Raw genomic sequence first — 19499 nt, 5'->3', positions numbered from 1 at the left:
CATTTCTACAGTTGTGGTAATTTAAAAAAAAAAACACACACAAATTGATGGTGAGTGAAAACTAGGCAATATATAGAAGAGAGCCTGAGAGTTCTGCTCGTTTCCAAGCAATTGTGTAGGCAAAAGTGCCCCCCTCCTCCAAATCCCACGAAAATACCACAAGATTGAAAGTTCCTGTCCCCCCCCCCCCAACGAAAAAATACCCCGAAACCACCCTCTAAAATTTTTTATAGCAGTCTGAACTATGAGCCCATTATAGTGCTTTCCCATGTTGTAGTCGTCATCTTTGTTTGAAGATGAGACTGAAAAAAGTTGCGTTTTGAAATGAATGGTTATTTTTCTTTCCTGCAAATCTACCGATGCGAAGTAACTGGTTCCATCAAATTTTATTTCGCATGTGAAAAGTTTCTAAACACATTTATGAATTTCACCTTCCTAATTAGTTTTATGAGCGATTGAGGTGTTTATATCTGCCCCATAATTGCTGTACTCTGGGATAAGTAGAAGCAACTAAGCTTTTAACTCTTCCTTTTCATTTGGAAGATTTAATTTTGATAAAAAAAATTGCACTTTTGTATGAATCTAATATACGTACATTCTTCGCAAAATTTGACTCTTTGTGCAATTTTTCTTTTTAAATGATTTCAGATTGCATTTGGAGGATTCAGCGGGTCGCATGCGACCTACAGGCCGCAGTTTGAGTATTGTTGGTGTAGAACTTCTTAAGCTTCTAAGCTGATTGTGTATAGTGCGATGATCTATCTACCTTCATCAACCTCGTTTAGAAATAAAAGTGGTGCTTTCATTTATCTCATAGTCTCTGGAGTAAAAGGAAGCATGATTTCATTCGATAACAAGCAGTTATAAATTTAAATTTTTCATACCTAGTTACTATCAAAGGATCTTGGACCCAACGCAGAAAATTTTATAGCTCAATTCATCCAAAAGAAAGGGAACGATCTAAAACTGAAACATTGAAATTATGATTCCTTTAACCTCAACTGACCCTACATTGCTCATTATAAAGTAGTATTCAATTCTTAATTTCCCCCAAATAAATTCTCAATCGAGCGTCAAGGAACTCTGTAGAAGATGTTTTTCTGCCATTGCAATAATAATGCACAGAAAACAACCTGCCTTTGCTAGTCACCTTCAACCCAGTGGTCTTTTCTGTCTGTGGTGTGCGCTTCACCAGCGAGGTACAGAATGGGGTGGTTTCCTTCAGTCAAAAGTACTACTTTTAGTCATTGAAATGGATAAAATGAGCAAAAATAATTACATGGACCCAGAAAATACTTTCATTTTCCCAACAGTTTTTTTTTTTAATTAATTTGTTTAATTTTCCGATTTTTCAAACAAGGCGTGGTCTTTATGACATCACAAATGATGCATTTTGCCGCATCTTTCTACTGCGTTTCCACGTTATGATAACCAAGTCGCGAAATAAAATTGCGCTCTACGCTTGCTATCAACCATATCGTTGCCAATACTCGTGAGTAAAGATGCGAATTAAATATTTTGATCTGTGAATAGAGTCATTCCACGTCAACTGACCTAATTTTTCAAATCGTCCCCACTCGACCATCTCCGATTTGGATGAAATTTTATAGGGGAGTAGAGATGCCTTTGAAACTAATCTATACAAATTTTCAGCTTCCTAGATCCAAATCCTGAGGATCTAGAATCTCCGAAAAATGTGATCCAAGATGGCGGATCAACTTTTTGTGCCAAAGTGCCAAGTTTACACCAATTTTACAGGAAATTTTATTACACTGGAAGCTTGAAATTTTAGGCGCTTAAAGTATAGTTGACCGTTAGTAAATTCAAGTATTTTTGTAAATTTGAGCTCTTTAGATTTTGTGTAGCATGCGCGTGAAAAATCGCGATGGGAAAAACATTTCCTTGATTTTAAGTTGTCATAAAATCTAAACAAAAATAATTCAAAAGCTCGTACTGCGTGATTCCATTATAAAAATGATTGTTTTTAATGGGTTACAGTTACAGAGCTTAAATATGTATTTTCTGGAAGATATTGTGATTCAAATTGGCTCTCAAAACCATTCAAGTGAAAAATAGCCTTTTTTCAAAGCGCTATAGCTCAAGTTTGTCACCTTGCATCTTCTTTTTGTTTATACCATTAGAAAGAACACACTTTTTCCTTTCGAAATAAGTTTTTTCTTCGATGGTGTTCTTTCGAATAAGGATAAAAAAAACGAGCTTGAAATTATGTCAATCGTAACGAATTGCCATGTTCAATCTCAGATCACGGGACATTTAATAACACTGGAAGCTTGAAATTTTAGGAGCTTAAAGTACTTTTGGTTGTCAACACGTTCTAGTATTTTTGTGAGTTTGAGTTCATTAACTTTTGTGTAGCGCGTATGCAAAGTCTTGACAAAACGCAGCAGAGAAACTTTTTCCTGGATTTTAGAATGTCATAAATTCTGAACAAAAATGATTCAAATGCTCGAACTTTGTAATTCTATTGTCGATATGCATGTTTTTAATGGGTTATAGTTTCAGAGCGTAAATATTAATTTTCTAAGAAATATTGGCATCCAAAATGGCTATCAAAATAGTTCACATGAAAAAAAGCCTGTTTTTAATTCCCTGTAGCTCAAGTTTGTCACCTTCCATCTTCCTTTCGTTGGTATCATGAGAAAGAAAATATTTTTTCCTATAAAAATAAATTTTCTTTTCGATGGTGTTCTTTCAGATAAGCGGAAAAAAATGAGCCTGATATACTATTTGTCGTTAGCGAGAAATTCTCGTTCTTAAATAAATAAAGAATGGTGAATGACGTGACAACTGACTTGTAGGAATTTTGCAACTGTTATAAGTCAGAAATAGTTTTTTACTAATCATTTAAAAAGTTCTTTTGTGAATGAAATATGTTAGAATCAGAAAAGTATTTTGTTCAGGAAGCGGACTGATACACTAGAAAGAACAAGGTAATTTTCTTTTTTTCATCATATTTCATTTGCAAAGTATCTTTTTAAATGATTAATAAAAAACTATTTCTGACTTATAACAGTTGCAAAATCCCTATAAGTCGGTTGTCACGGCATTCACCATTCTTTATTTATTTAAGAACGAGATTTTCTCGCTAACGACAAATAGTATATCAGGCTCATTTTTTCCCGTTTATCTGAAAGAACACCATCTAAAAGAAAACCTATTTTTATAGGAAAAAATATGTTCTTTCTCATGGTACCAACGAAAGGAAGGTGCAAGGTGACAAACTTGAGCTACAGGGCATTAAAAACAGGCTATTCTTCATGTGAACTATTTTGACAGCCACTTTGGATGCCAATATCTCTTAGAAAATCAATATTTACGCTCTGCAACTATAACCCATTAAAAACATGCATATCGACAATAGAATTACAAAGTTCGAGCATTTGAATCATTTTCGTTCAGAATTTTTGACATTCTAAAATCCAGGAAAAAGTTTCTCTGCTGCGTTTTGTCAAGACTTTGCATACGTGCTACACAAAAGTTAATGAACTCAAACTCACAAAAATACTAGAACGTGTTGACAACCAAAAGTACTTTAAGCTCCTAAAATTTCAAGCTTCCAGTGTTATTAAATGTCCCGTGATCTGAGATTGAACATGGCAATTCGTTACGATTGACATAATTTCAAGCTCGTTTTTTTATCCTTATTCGAAAGAACACCATCGAAGAAAAAACTTATTTCGAAAGGAAAAAGTGTGTTCTTTCTAATGGTATAAACAAAAAGAAGATGCAAGGTGACAAACTTGAGTTATAGCGCTTTGAAAATAGGCTATTTTTCACTTGAATGGTTTTGAGAGCCAATTTGAATCACAATATCTTCCAGAAAATACATATTTAAGCTCTGTAACTGTAACCCATTAAAAACAATCATTTTTATAATGGAATCACGCAGTACAAGCTTTTGAATTATTTTTGTTTAGATTTTATGACAACTTAAAATCCAGGAAATGTTTTTCCCATCGCGCTTTTTCACAAGTTCACGCGCATGCTACACAAAATCTAAAGAGCTCAAATTCACAAAAATACTTGAATTTACTAACGGTCAACTATACTTTAAGCGCCTAAAATTTCAAGCTTCTAGTGTAATAAAATTTCCTGTAAAATTGGTGTAAACTTGGCAATTCGGCACAAAAAGTTGATCCGCCATCTTGGATCACATTTTTCGGAGATCCTAGATCCTCAGGATTTGGATCTAGGAAGCTGAAAATATGCATTGATTAGTTTCAAAGGCATTTCTACTCCTCTATAAAATTTCATCCAAATCGGAGATGGTCGAGTGGGGACCCCTAGGTCACTTGACTTGGAATGACTCAATAGCAACATTGAATGGCATTTCATCATTTGTGATGTCACACGACAGAAGTGTAAACAATAAAAGCGCAACGATTTAAGTAATTTTTTAAAAATATTAAACTTAAATAAATTATTTAAAAAATGGTCAGATCCTATGTTTTTAAGCATGCTCCTTCAGAAAAAAAATGCTTTTAAAATTTTGGAAACGACCCCATTATTATGGGGGAAAGAGGGGCACGTACTATTACTAAAACTTATGAGGCAAAAAATCAAATCTGTGTCGAAAAATAAGAATTAGCAAAATGTCATTTCTGTGGTTTTTCGGGTTTGAGCGCCTACGCTATAGGAACAACTACATATTTTCATTGGAAATAGTTTGAGAAGTTTTTCGCTCAAAAAAAAAAAAAAAAAGCCTACTCATTGCATTAATACCGTATTAATATTTCACAAATTAATTTTGAACAGCTAATTTCTCGTAATTTCGCATGATTTGCAAATGTAAAAGTATATGTAGTTAAATTACGGTATAATAATAAGTAAGTGTTTCAATGCATAAAAATTATTTTACATAAAATATGATATTTCTATATTAACCAGTTAAATGAACTGCAGCACCAAGATAGCATTTATAAAATTAGATCATTACGGAAAGCGAAGGAAGGGAGGGGGGAGAGAACTATTTCCGTATGAAGAGAAAATGGCGTAGATCTAAAAGATTTGAAAACCATTGCTTTAACCCCTCAAAGACCTCAGAAATATGAGCCCAGTAAATCCAAAATTTATTTTATACCATTTATAGAATACTATATTTTTTCATGTGTTTGAGGCATCATAATCTTATAATTAACTAAAAGAAAAAACGGAATTTTTTAAAAATGCAAACTGATTTCCCCCCCTTAATCCTTTGAGAACACCGCAAACTTCCCTATTCTACGAGATAGCTTATAATTCTCAAAGGAACCTTGACTCCCATTTAAGCTAATAAGGTTCATTATTTTATGAAATAACTAGAATTTCACTAAATAACTCATGCTTTACTTTTTCAAATAGCTCGATTTTGGATCGATCAAAAAATGAGTGTTGACCAATTTATTCGTTAAAAGACAAAAAAATTGGCTGTGCTTATCTATTTCTCTAGTTGTTATTTCAAAAAAAAAAAAAGGATACAAAATCAAAAATAAAATGGCACTTTGGATTGGGGAAACAGTAAGGGTAATGTGGTCATCTGTTTGAAGCCGTGTCCCGAATTTTTTAGAGAAGATGCTTTTATCCAATAATAAAGTTAAAATTGAATAAAATATCCCAATTTTTCTAAAACAATTCAACCAACGCGCACCTACCTCCTCTCTATTTCCTTTGACATCCCCCTTCCCCACTTTCTTGGAGCACCAATCACTTATGTTAGTATGTAGTACTATTACTTTTCCAAAGTTCCAGTGTAGTACCTCAATGACTCAGAATCAGCTGTTGTATCTTTCTTCGTACAGCCACAATCATTCTCATTTTGTTCATCCCGCAGCATTGCTGGGGCTTCCCAAAGACGACTCACGACCCACAACTCCTGGTGGTACTGTTTTGCCGCATGCTCCCGTTTTCAAGGTCAAATTAAACAAAGAAACTCAGCTACTGGAAGGTACGAGCGTACGTTTCGAGCTGGTGGTCAGAGGTAACCCGGAACCTCAAGTCAAATTGTAAGTATTAGCAACAAGATGAGATAATATGTTTCAGTTTTTGCTTTAAGCAGTTTGTTATGTCTGTACTGCTTGATTAGCACTGCCCCCGCTATCAAACGGCAAGACGGAAAGAGACTTGGTCTGGGATCAAATGTCCTGCAACATAAGTATTTTATTATATCCAGGGCCCGATTTAGAAATTTTAGAACAGCAAGCCATGCGTATCTTCAGGGGTCTCCCTGAGCAGTGGATTCGATCTAAGTGCTGTAGAGTTGCAACCGCACACATTTTTTCTAATTGCATATGCTTCAGGCTAGGGTACACATAGCAAAATATAACTTTTAATGTTAAAAGCCACAGAGCGATACACTTCATAAACAGCTATTGATGTTCAACACCACAATATATATATATATATATATATATATATATATATAAAGCTAGATGTTCGTACAAATTTCTATATTGTCTATCAGGTTTGAGAGCTCCTTTAGCTAGGAGGCCTCTAAGCCGAGCTTTATGGGCCTACAGGTAAATCAGGTCTGGATTATACTTATTGTTTAACTTAAATACCGTTGCTTTACATAATATAGCCTACCGCTGAAGTAAATCCCCTATTAATAGCTAAAGCTTTAAAAACTCTGACTTGGGAGAAGTGTTACTACATTAGAAAAGAATGCCCAAACCATCAAATCTACTGCTTATCTTATCGGGTGCTGTATTTTTCCAAAATCATTCTTGAGATTCGAAAACTGATAGATTTTTGTTTTCCTTCGAACCACTTATTTCAGCTGTTTGTTGGTGTCAATTTTGAAATGTATTTATAGTTTATGGCGTTAAAACACTAATTTTGCTCGTCACTAATGGCATATTCGTTTACGTTAAAACATATTATTTATTACTGATTTTTCACTTTATACTTGATTAAGACTGAAGAAGAAGTACGAGTTTCTTTAGCAGTGTTAGTTGTACTATATGATCAAAAGTGTAGGGACAATTTCAAAAATTCATATTTTAACGGATTTCTCGAGAATTAAAAGACCAATTGAGGCAGTGAGAAGCAAAGGGATGTAAGTGGACATTTTCAAGTTTTGAGTAAAACGAGTATAAAAGATTACGTCCTTGGTAGGCCTTCATTGAATTTTTTTTCTAAATCATGCTTGTTAAATATTTATTTCAATGGTTATTGTTTTTGCTTCGTTTCATGTTTTGATTTGACATATTCCATTGTGTGTGTGTGTTTTTTTTTCTTTTGTGAATAGATAATAACTGTTTCGCAATAACAAATGCTTTACTTGTATATAAAACACTTAAGGACTCTTTTTCCTCTTAAAATCAAGTCTCCTGCAGGCTGGGATCAAGCCTTCGTGTTCAAAAGAGACTTGATCGATTTATCATTTTTTTTTTTTTTAAATATTTTATTGCAATATATAGATTTTAAAAACGACGCAGCATTCTAGCGGGACTAAGACTGTTCTAAATATGTAACGTGCGGTCGTTTAGTTCAATTAAACCGAATAAAAGTTATAAGCTCCGCCCCCCTCCCCCTCCCCCCCCCCAAAAAAAAGGACGCAGTCGTTTCTAATATGCTTGAAACGACTCTCATCAGAATGATATGTTTTGTTTTGCTTGTTTTAAGCTTCAAAAACGACAAGCCCTTGAAATTGGATGATCGGGTTCGTGTGAGTTACGAAAGCAAGGAAGTGTTTGAACTCATCCTAGATCATGTGGTCGCTAAGGATGCAGGGACTTATTCATGTGTTGCCACCAATAGAGAAGGAGAAGACAAAACCGTGGGCACACTCAGTGTCGTAAGTAAGTGTCATTTGATTCCAATAGCTTCCTGTTCTGTTTTGAAAAGTATTCTTAAAAACGGTATGAACGCTATATGATCTACGATACTTAAATATAAGTGATAAGGACAACTCTGTACCTCAGAGCCAGACTGAAATAAGTCTCATAATTACTACTGTACAGGAGAGGAGAAAAACGTTTATCTGGAGCTTGCAAAGGATGCGATGCGCGCTCGTTTAAAGCTGGCAAATAATTACAAAGTATTTTTTTTTAGAATTACGTTCACATTGCTTGATGCGGAATAGGATTCTAAATAAACGGGAAAATCGCAACTTATCGACTACGTTCGTCTGACTTTGAGGTACAGAACTATAGCAACAAAATGCATTTCAACAACTTATTGCAATAAGGCAAGTAACAAAATACGTTGCTGTCGGCCCTGTTTCCATCTCTTTCCACCAGTCATAACAATATTACAAAAGATGGTTTTTAGTTCTGTGGGTGAAATTTATTTTTATTGAACGCAAAATAACTGATGGTAAATCAGTAAGATATTGGCTACACCAATGATCGGCAAATTTATGACCATCGAGGAGAAATTTTTGTAACCGAAGAAACAGTTCTTAGTTTTATAATAGAGCCTAATGAAATGGATGACAATGTGTTCGACCAGCAATATTTCAATTTATTTGAAATCAAAAATCTGGATATAGGGTTAATTGACTTCAAAAACTGAGTAATATGGAAAGGCAAATTCAAGGCATTGATTGAAGGCAACTTGAAGACGCTAATGAAAAACACTTTAAGCATGATACAGTAAAATCTGTCTACAACGATACTGTTGGGATCTAAAAATATCCTTAATAGACAGGTTATCGTTATAGACATTTTGATTATTAATGCTGACATTTTGCTGGGGCCAAAAAAAAATATATTGTTATAGACAGGTTATCGTTACAGACAGCATCGTTATACACAGGTTTCACTATCAGGATTTTGGACAGCATTTCCTTTTTTTCCTCCCCCCCCCCGATAAAGGAAGCTAGTTTTGCTATGCTATCGGCTTTTGGGAGGTTATAATTAAAAAAAAGACTGAACCTGGCTCACTTGACCCAGAGGATCAGAATAAAATAGGTAACGACCTACAGGAAGGAAGTTCTTGAGAAAGTATTGAAGTGAAACGTCTGTAAAGTATGATTAGACTATGCTATATTTATTAACTAGTGGTACCCGCATGGCTTTGTCCGTAGTAGAAAATTAAAAGGTCTTTTGGTTCACCTGTACATTTACAAATAATGTATGGTGAATTTTCTCACGAATTGGCTTGTGCCCATGTTACGGTTCCACGTTATGATAATTTCGTAATTTACTCGTCCATCTTATGATAAGTTTGTTCTTAAAATTGGAATAGAAAAAGAACCATATCGAATTTTTGAAAAATCGCTTCGAGGTGCACACCCCCATGCTACAAACTAACTTTGTGCCAAATTTCATGAAAATCGGCCGAACGGTCTAGGCGCTATGCGCGTCACAGAGATCCTGACAGACAGAGAGACTTTCAGCTTTATTATTAGTAAAGATTCGCAATTATAGTGCTTTAATAAGCCTCCTTGTGATGATTTTTAAGAAATAAGCTAAAGAAGTTAATACATTTTAATTTTGCGCGGAAGAGGCAGATGTCTCATTGGACAGGTTATATCCTACGTAAGCAAATGGGTCTTGGTTTTACCTTTTTCATCCGCCATTAACCAGAGACTGACTGCAGCACCTCCTTGAGCTTATTGGAACAAAAAATGAAATAGTTCAAAAATTTAGCAGTTTTGCTTTTTTTTTTTTTTTTTTTGACGTTTCCGACACACGGTCCAGGCCAGACGTTAGTGTCTGACAGTACTATAGACCTCTTCAGGGCCGCCGAAAGCCAAGGCAGGTCCTTGTCAGTTTGGACACCGGGCCAACTCCCCACTACTGCAATTACTTTGCTACATATCCTACTTCTACTCCAATATACTGGGAAACTTATACTATTCCAATTCCAAACCCAGTTCCTCTAAGCTCCGAGCCCCTAGTTTTGAATAGGCTGACATGACCTCTCGTCGACCTTGGACCTCTCTGCTCTTAAATTCGAACTAAAACTGCAAAAATTGTTGAAACACAACAAAAAGAAAAGATGCATATCTGCAGTTGATCTATTTTCGTGTTTTACATTTACGCAATCATTATTTGCGACTATTTCTAGTTTTTTTTCTCTCCATATTTTTTTTTTTCCTTTAAAACTGTTTTTTTTTTTTTTTTTGATAAATTTACTTTTAAAAAATTGTGCAACTTGTGGTTATTTTTTACAGAACATAAAGATGTATTTAAGGGGCTTGAAGATACTTTGGAAGAAGAAAGGGAGCCTACACCGCGTCCTAAAACGCCAAAATTTAAATGGTAAGTGCAACGCGATTTATTCACGTACAGCAGCGTAAGCGGCTACGGCCCTTTGCAGTGCGTTGTTTGGCGCTCCAGCATCCTTTTTCGAAGTGGACACTTATCTTTTCAAACAACCAAAAGGCATTTTAGAAATTTCAATACCACGATTGTCTCTCTAGTCTCTCGTCATTGCGCCATCTCTATTACTATACACACAAAAATGACAAAATATACAGTGTGTTCCATTTTAACCTGCAAGACCTCTATTTCCGCTACCATTAGTCCTCGATGCGTACTTCCAACTGCAAAAGAATGTTCAAAATCAGATGCGGAGTTGAGATATTGAAAGTTTGAAGCAAAAATAAAAAGGAGTCAAAAGTACAAAATTTAACTTTTTATACGGGCCTTAGATCCCTTAACTTATGTTTAGAGAAATAATCTCCAATGAAAACTGTTACTGACACAAAAAACTTGGCATTTGTGCGACCAAAACTCAAGGAGATATTCCAGTTCAAAGTTTTAAGGGACCATACAGAATATGAAATTGGAACTTATCGCCCTTTCAGAAGAATGTCGAGTTATCGAAATAAAAAAATAAATAAATAAAAATAAAAAGCAAGATATTGTTTTTCATTGCTATTCTAAAATTCATGTAAATGTTATGCCGTGATACGCAAAAACACACTGCAAAACCTTGAAAAATTTTAAAAAACCACACTCTGCACACATATATCTAATTTTAAACACTTGTTATCTGCTTTATTTTCCTACAAAAGGTGTCATTGACGGCGAGAGTAAAGTGGCGTAAGACACAAAACGCTGCGTTTTATATCTCGGTGAATATTGGTCGTACTAATTTTAAACTTTTTGTGTTGGAATTATTTTTCAATGGAGATTATTTCCCTACACATAAGCTAGGGGGCCTGGGGACCGTATAAATAGTTAAATTTTGTATTTTTTTACTCATTTTTATTTTCACTTCAAATTTTCAATATCTTAACTCTGCATCTGACTTCGAACATTTTTGCAAGTGGAAGTATGCATCTAATATTAACGGTTGCGAAAATAGAGGTCTTACAGGTTAAAACGGAACGCTCTGTATAAAAAGCGAGTGTTTTGAGAATAATCAAATTCAAATGATTTCATACTTTAACTGAATCGTTTATTTCAGAAACCCGTCGACTGACTTTTTTTTTCAAAAATAGCATTATTATAGATTAGCAAAAATACCCGGCGTTGCCTGGGTCAGTAATAATTGTGAGAAACAATCGCTACTTTCATTCCTTTTCTATTTTAATTGAAAGAACTCAAAACATCTCGCTTCGATGTGATTCACCCATAAAAGTAAAATAGCAATAAGTATAAAGACTGAAATAGTATTCAGTTAGAAACGAAAGCACTACATTTATGCAAAAAAGGTTTGAAGAATTTCCAAAACATACATTTGCATATACGTAGTTCTGCAAATCTCCGTCCGATTTCTTGGTAAGGGGCTGTTCATAAATTATGTTACTTTTTTTTTAATTTTTGATCCCCTCCCTATTTGTCACAAAGTACTTTTAATGAACTAATTTTTATAAACATACTCGTATTAAAAAATGATTAATGTCACATTTCTTACTCTTTCCTTCCCTTTTGTCACAATTTCACGACCCCCCCCCCCCCCAAACATCATTTGTGTTGCAGTAATCCACAAATACTTCTTCATTGTCCATCAGGATTGTCGAATTCATTGAGGAGAGAGGAAGTGCACGATCCTTTCGAGTCAGTTTGAAATTTGTGAATGGCAAGTTTTCCATTTTTTTGCCATGAAAGTGCGTGTTTGAAATTCTGTAATCTTTTATTGGTTGAGTATAGTATGACAAAATAGCATATCAAATTGAAGGAAATTTAAAGCTCTACAACTTTGTCATTGACAATTTTCATGAATACTTATCCTGGGAGGCACTAGGAGCAAATGTTTGACAAAAAGAGAGAATTTTTCCGAAAATCATCGATTTTTCATAACATAACCCGGAAAATTGTTGGAAATTTGACAAATATGTGTAGAAACAGTTTTGTAGGAAGTTAATTTAGCTTGAATTTTTATTTTAAACACATTTTTTCTACCGTTTCCGACATTTTCCTCGAAAAAACCAAAATTTTCTTCCCCCCTCCCTCCCACATTTAGCTCACCTCCGAGGGCAGTGTTGCCAGATTGGGGGAAATTTCCCCATTTTGGGGAAATCTGGTGCTCTCTGGGGAAATTGGTTTTGAGGGGAATTCTTTGGGGAAAATTTTTTTCTTGGGGGAAAACTTGGGGAGAAAAAAAAAGCCTCGGGAATATTTTTTTTTTTCATATTTAAATTCGTCTCTTGACATCTGGTAGTACATTGTTTGTATCAAACAGCGTTAGTTTAGCTTTGCTCAACTTTATGGAATTCGCATTTCGCATTATGTGGAATATTATGCTACGGAATTCGCATTAATAGTTCTGCGTGATTAACTAGTTGATACGTAAAACAGGCAAAAATAAGTGTGATGAAGAATGTTCTTGGGTAAATATATACAAAAATCATAGTTTAAATGTACATGCAGAAGCAGAGTGGTAAATGCGAGTAGAAAAAAACTTTTTGGTTATTTCTTATCTCTCGGTCAGGCGCTTTTGTATTTATGACTAGTGTGGCACCCGCACGGCTTTGCACGTAGTAGAAAATTAAAAGGTATTTTGGTTCCTCTGTATATTTACAAATAATGCATGATGAATTTCTCGTCACTTGGCTTGCCCATGTTACGGTTCCACATTACGATAACTTGGTAATTTAGTCGTCCATCTTATGATAATTTTGCTCGGGAAAATAATCTAAAATAATCTCTAAAAAGTGGAATAGAAAAAGAACAAAATTGAATTTTTGAAAAAGCGCTTAAAGGTGCACACCCCAATGCTACAAACTAATTCTTTGCCAAATTTCATGAAAATCGGCTGAACGGTTTAGGTGCTATGCGTGTCACAGAGATCCTGACAGAGAGAGAGAGAGATCCAGACAGAGACTTTCAGCTTTATTATTAGTAAAGATGAAAAAAGATAAAAATAAAGACAAAAAAAAAAAAGCGAAAATGGGAAGAAAAAAAAAGTTGGGAAATTTTATAAGAAAATTTGGCTATTTGGGAAGAAAAAAAAATTTCAAGAGACAAAAATATCAGAGAAAGTCGATTCATTTTATGAAAATATTAGTGAAAAAATAATTTTTGAATTTGGGGAATTTTTATAGAAAACATCGCTTTTTGGGGAAAAGTTGGAAGGGAACTGGGGAAATTTGGATTTGACCATCTGGCAACACTGTCTGAGGATCGAGGACTTTTAGTATGCTTATTTTCTAACTACCCCTAACAATATTCTAAAATCAAAAATTATCGCATATTCCATGCACGCTACACCTCTGTTTTGAGCGCTCATTGACTGGACTACTCAGTGAGAAAAAAATTTCGGACATGGGGCTCGTGAGAGGAGGGCGTTGTCATGAATGGTGTCAGTTTTTTTTTTTTTTTTTTTTTGAGCAATCACGATTGCTTATTGTACTCATTTGACCGTCTTTGATGTCTCGTGCCTTTTTCAACCCCCACCGTCACCTGCAGGCGCGACTCCGTCCCCCGGTAGCCGCTCCTAGTCGGTGGCGTCCATGTCCTACACACATGCACGCTCATACACATACGCACTCACACACATTCACACACTCGCCTTTACACACATACACACTCGCCAACTTGCATACACACAAGTCTACGCCCACACAAAAGCCTACACATACACAACCAATACACACGTCTCCGTTCAAGAGCAGAAGTAGGCTTGGAGGGACAAGAGCTGTGTCTAGAAACAAGTGAGTAGGGTAGTAACCAATGAGTAGGGTCCTGTCGCAACTCGTGATTGCGAAAAATATAATTTGAATTCAAAATTTCAGAATTCAAATTAATTTTTCCTTTTCGTTTTTTTTTTTTTTTTTTCTACAAGTGCCTGCATCAAGAAAGGACTTTTATGCATATTTGATTTGATTGGATGGCCCTGGCCGACCGAAAGATAAGAAACAGCTTTTTTTTTTTTTTTTTTTTTTTGTAGTGGTGTCGATGAAGCTCAGCCTCATCTTCCACTAGTTTCGTTTTGTGATTTTAACTGTAACCGTTGCTTTAATAAAGCGCTTGTTTTGATTCTGCAAAATTGTGTGCTGCTTAATTTTCTAAAGTCAGCGTGCTTTTCAGTTAATTAATATTAGTATTTAGACAGAAATACGTTTCAGGTTCAAAGATGGACAATATTTTGAAGCTAATGAGAGATTTCAAGTCATTTTTAACGAAGAGGAAGACAGTCTTGCATTGATGTTTCAACATGTTACGCCAGAAGATGCTGGTTTATATACTTGCGTTGCGAGCACTAGCTCAGGGAGTAAAATCGCTTGCAGCGCTGAGCTTACAGTGCAAGGTAAATTTTATTCAGTTATACTGTTTTTAATATATCAAACGTTGGGAAGATTTCGATAATTGGGAAGTCGGCAATCTTTATATGCGTTTTCAATTGGCGTCAAAATTTTGACAGCAGTGCATGCTCAAGAAATGTTTTTCCTTTGCATGCATCATTAAAGAGTGACAGTGAATGAAAATCTTTTTTTCAGAGGGTTGACACAAAGAAATAGGGTTACCAAATTAAATTTAGTCATGCCAAAAATGTGACAACCATGCCAATTTCTCAATTATCGAAATGTCCTCTTATTCATGTGTTCCTGCTTTTAATATATCAAATTTAAGTTTTGTTGATGACATTTGTAAGTTTTTTTTATAGTCCGAGTCCTAAAATTTGTCCATTTACAACATAATTTCACTGTAATTTTAATTTTATTCATTAATTTTGGCTCAGATGCTGCATGAATGCCTCTGGGCAATTTCTGAATTGGAGCAGAATATTAAAAAAATTTTTTTCTCCGAGATAATGGAGTTTCATCATATAGTTTCTACAATACAGTCATTGCAAACTCATTCAGACGAAGAAGTGTATTTAGTCTTACATTTAAAAGCTTAACAGTGTAAAATTCTGAAATATTTTACTTTGAAAGGAAATCATTACCCTTGTAGGACATTAATTCCCATAAAGCCAAATTACAGAAAAACTCATTTACTGAGATCATTTTTAGTTAGATAAATCTAACCTTTAAGAAGTGTATAATTTTTGTGTTAATAATAACTGGACATTTTATATCAGGAGTGGTCAGGCAAGTGGAGGCTCCTGGCATTAAGGCAGAATTATCTGATGTGGAGGCTTCGGAAGGAGGCTCTGCTATGTTGGAGCTTAAGATTACTGGTTATCCCAAGCCCAAAGTAACATGGTAATTTTTTTTTGTCTCATTTTGAATACATTAAATATTAATTAGAATAATTTTCACTTGGGAGGGGGAGAGGATCAACTTCCATCAAGATTCGAAATTACTGATTAGTCTTATTATGCACTCGAAATTTCATATTGACGACCCAAGTGGTAGATATAGATGTCGTTTTAGGGGGTTCACGCTGAAAATTGACCCCCCCCCCCCAGCTTTCTATGAACGAACCCATTCTTTTGTGAATCGAAAAGATTACTGAAATCATTGATTTTATTCATTAAGTGTTTGAACACACAATGTGGGACTGATAATATTAATGACAGCTTAGGAGGAAGGGAGTCAAGGCCCCATGACCATCCCCTGATATTTAACCCTGGAGGACCCTAATTTTATGTCTAGTCTTCAATTCTGATGTTTTTTTTTTTTTTTTTTCAAAATATTAGCTGATTAATATAGTTTTGGTTGTCAAGCAGATAGTCCTGTTTTTTATTTTGCTGAACACTAATGAAAATGGATAGCTGTACACGTGTATTCTATACCATCTAAATAACATCACTAATTTATCATAACTTTTCAATCGAAATACCTTTTCAAGAATTTGCTTACTTATTCATTTAAATATTTTTATCTGTAAAGCTCTGGTGTTTTATATATTTTGTAACAAATACATAGCTATTGAAAGATTTAGCAGTTGGTTGCTCTGCTTGAGCAACAGGAATTACCAAAAAGAAGAAGCTAGTTGCCCATTATGATTAACTTTCGTATCCTAACTTTGAACTCTGATGTCTATAACTAAAAATCTCTACTGACCTGTGGATAATACACTTTTTATTTACTAACCACATTTTCATGAACTGGAAAAGTTTTTATGAAGTCAGATCATATTGGAATTTAATACTTGTTGGATGTGGTGACTCGGATGTGGAAAACTGGATCAATTCTTGATATTTGGTACACTGTAACAACAATTCATAATTTTTGCAACAAGCTGCACCAAAATTGGACTTTGATGATAAAAAGGTTTCCTTATAAAAAATATATGCCAGTTAATTTCATATTCTCTCTGAAATCTTTAAAGAAAAAAAAAAGGATTTTTTGTTGCTATTAATTAAAGTATTGTGGCTGCCTCGTTATTTCATTCATGTGTTGTTTATTTTGTTTTCAAAAAAGAACTTCTTGTAAACAAATGCACTGATTTGAAATTTTTGTGTTTCATTAAAGTTGTTTTTATCAATTTATCATTATTCATGTTTAAGTATATCAATGCATAACTGAAATATGTAAAATTCTAGAAGTGTTGCAATACTTTATATCTATGAATCTATCATGAGTAAGTTTTCTACAAAATTATAATAAATAAAACTTTTTCAATAGGTTTCACAAAGACAAGGAAGTCTCTTCTGGTGGTCGCTACAGGTTTCTGTTTGCAGATGAAGAGAGTTTTACCCTAGTCATAAAAAATGTCAAGAAAGATGACAGTGGGAAATATTCCGTGAAAGCCGTCAATGAGATGGGAGAAGCTGAGTCTTCCTGTAATCTAAGTGTGAAATGTAATTTGCATGTTTTTACAAGTTCTGGCTTTTTAATGGACTTGAATATTAATCTAATACATGCTTTTTTCAAGGTAAAGGCTTGTGCAGTAGAGATGAGTTTGGGCTCATTTTTGAGAGCCAGGGTCCACCAGAGCCCGAAAATTTGTAACAGAGCTCGCCCGAGCCTGATTGATATTGTCTCGGACCAAAATCCGAGCCCGAAGGAAACTTTCTTGTATCAAAAACCGAGCCTTCTACAGTTTGACATGATCCCTCTGTTAATGAAATATGTTAAGTCAAATGTTCTTCATTAGCAGAATGTTCTAAATTTTCTCAAAATGCTCCACTCCAAATGCATTACTCTATGACATACTGCAATAGTAATCGCAAAAAAAACACTATAAATAAGCATTTTTTTTTTGGACGAGGAGGGGGGGGGGGTAATTTTTGCAATGATTTAACTGATTTAAATGTTCCTTTCATTTTCTCACAGTAGAAAAATGTTTATTTTCTGTGAATTTGTTTGGAGATTGACAATTGGATATCTTTGCTTGAGTCGGAGCCCGAAACCTATTTTCGGTTCTGGAGCCCAAGCCCGCTTCAGGCCCGGGCTCGGGCTGCCGTGCCCGTCTCATCTCTATTGTGCAGCAATGGAACACATTTTGGTTTTTCCAGTAAGTTACCGCCCTATAGCTAGGGCTAAGGCAGAAATACATGAAATACACCTCCAGCTCATTCATTCCAGCTGAGGACTGCAGTTTCGTGCTTATTAGCATTCAGCTTATTATCTCTAGCTCAGTCACTTCCTGTGCCGGACTGATGAGTGCTAATAAGCACAAAACTGCAGTTCTCGGCTGGGATGACTGAGCTGGCGGTGTATTTCATACATTTTGGTTTTTCTCATTGATATTTTATAAACAATTGCTGCTGTGGTTCATCAGTTTTTTGGTTTTTAGAGACTGACTGTTAGAGTTTTAACAAGAACGAAACTGCAGTCTCTAGCTGTGTTAACTAGGCTGTCTGGTATATTGTCACATTAATTTGTTTCAAGATTTTACTATATACAGAAGAACCTTAATTAACTGAAACTCTTTGAACCAAAATACTGTATATAACCAAAGTCTGGTTCCTTGACTTTTATTTTAATATTTTTTTTTAAAAAATTTTTAATAACTTTTGATTTTTTTTTAAATTTAAAGAACAAAATAAGGTTAACTGCATTATTAAGAACACTATAAAAATTAAAATACTGTATCATATCATGCTTTAGGAAATTTTGTTTTCAGTCACTTTCGTTAAAGCAATTTATCATTTATAATTAAAGTAACATAGTTAAAAACATCTTATCTACACCTCAAAGCAGCAGTAGGATATCTTACTGTTGCTGTCGGCTCTGCTTAATGGAATATCGTCACTTCCAAGAAATATTATTCGACAAAGGGGGGAAATTTTCTTTACCTTTCTAAATTGACAACATTTGTCTTAAAATGTAATAATTATAAATCACTAGCTATATAAAGGAAATAATTAATGTTATTTGGAAAAAGTTTTTGAAAGCTAAGTAAGCAACAAAATAGTTTAATAATTTGTACAATTATTGTAGTATGTGTGAAAATTATAAAAAAGTAACTTTCAACTTGAGTTTTGAAATGTTTGTTTTGATGCCTCATTTCAGTACAAATTTCTGTAACTTAACTTCATTAAAACTAATGCTTTCAAATGTGAACTTAAAATATTTGATTTTGGAATTTTTTGTGAATGTTTGTATTAATAATGTTGTTTAAATTGTCTTTTATTTTATTTCGCTTCTCTTTTTTTTTTCCCCTCAACATAAATACACAATTGTATGTTTTGATATTTGAACCTCAAGTATTTCACTTGCTAAAGTGAAAAAAAATATATATTTTCATATAGATATTGCTTTTATAGACAACTATAATGCTTTCTCTTTTTGTTTTCCTTTTCAGCTGCCCCATCTTTTGTAAAAGGCTTAAAAGACATGTCAGTTATGGCTGAAGAGATTATCAAATTTGAAGTGCAAATTGATGGAAACCCAACTCCAGAAGTGAAATGGTAATACATTTAATCAAAAGCAATGCACCTATATAAAATAGTTGCTGTGAATATTTTTTTAACCAATTTCTTTAAAATAATTTTTAAGACAATAGTTTGCATAATTATGTGTTTCAATTTAATACTCATCTAAATGATAAGTTGTATTTGCTGTTATGTAATAAAAGCAATGAAAGGTGAGGAGATAAAGAAAAAATGCAAATTGGGTGTAATGTTTTTTTTTTTTCTAATAATTATGATAATTTTTCTCCTTTTCACTTATGCATATAAACAACCTTAAATATCTGTAAAATATTAGAAATCTTTTTTAAAGTGAATTTTTGACAAGCATTGATGAAATAGCGATATTTTATTGT

At 34.2% G+C, this 19499-nt stretch overlaps 1 protein-coding gene across 4 annotated transcripts in view; it reads left to right on the top strand.

Moving 5' to 3' along the window:
• Positions 1-19499, top strand: part of LOC129221576 (obscurin-like) — a 294822-nt gene that overhangs the window by 159798 nt on the left and 115525 nt on the right. For all 4 annotated transcript variants that reach the window (XM_054856083.1, XM_054856082.1, XM_054856081.1 and 1 more), the window contains 7 exons: positions 5831-6002; positions 7624-7799; positions 10121-10208; positions 14465-14646; positions 15421-15544; positions 16913-17088; positions 19038-19143. In XM_054856083.1, coding sequence (XP_054712058.1) covers positions 5831-6002; positions 7624-7799; positions 10121-10208; positions 14465-14646; positions 15421-15544; positions 16913-17088; positions 19038-19143 — 1024 coding nt within the window. The remainder of the gene's footprint in view (positions 1-5830; positions 6003-7623; positions 7800-10120; positions 10209-14464; positions 14647-15420; positions 15545-16912; positions 17089-19037; positions 19144-19499) is intronic.

The sequence above is a fragment of the Uloborus diversus genome, chromosome 4 (assembly GCF_026930045.1).
Source record: "Uloborus diversus isolate 005 chromosome 4, Udiv.v.3.1, whole genome shotgun sequence".
NCBI lineage: Eukaryota > Metazoa > Arthropoda > Arachnida > Araneae > Uloboridae > Uloborus > Uloborus diversus.
The sequence above is the reverse complement of the archived record's forward strand: the minus strand, read 5'-3'. Positions and strand labels throughout refer to the sequence as shown.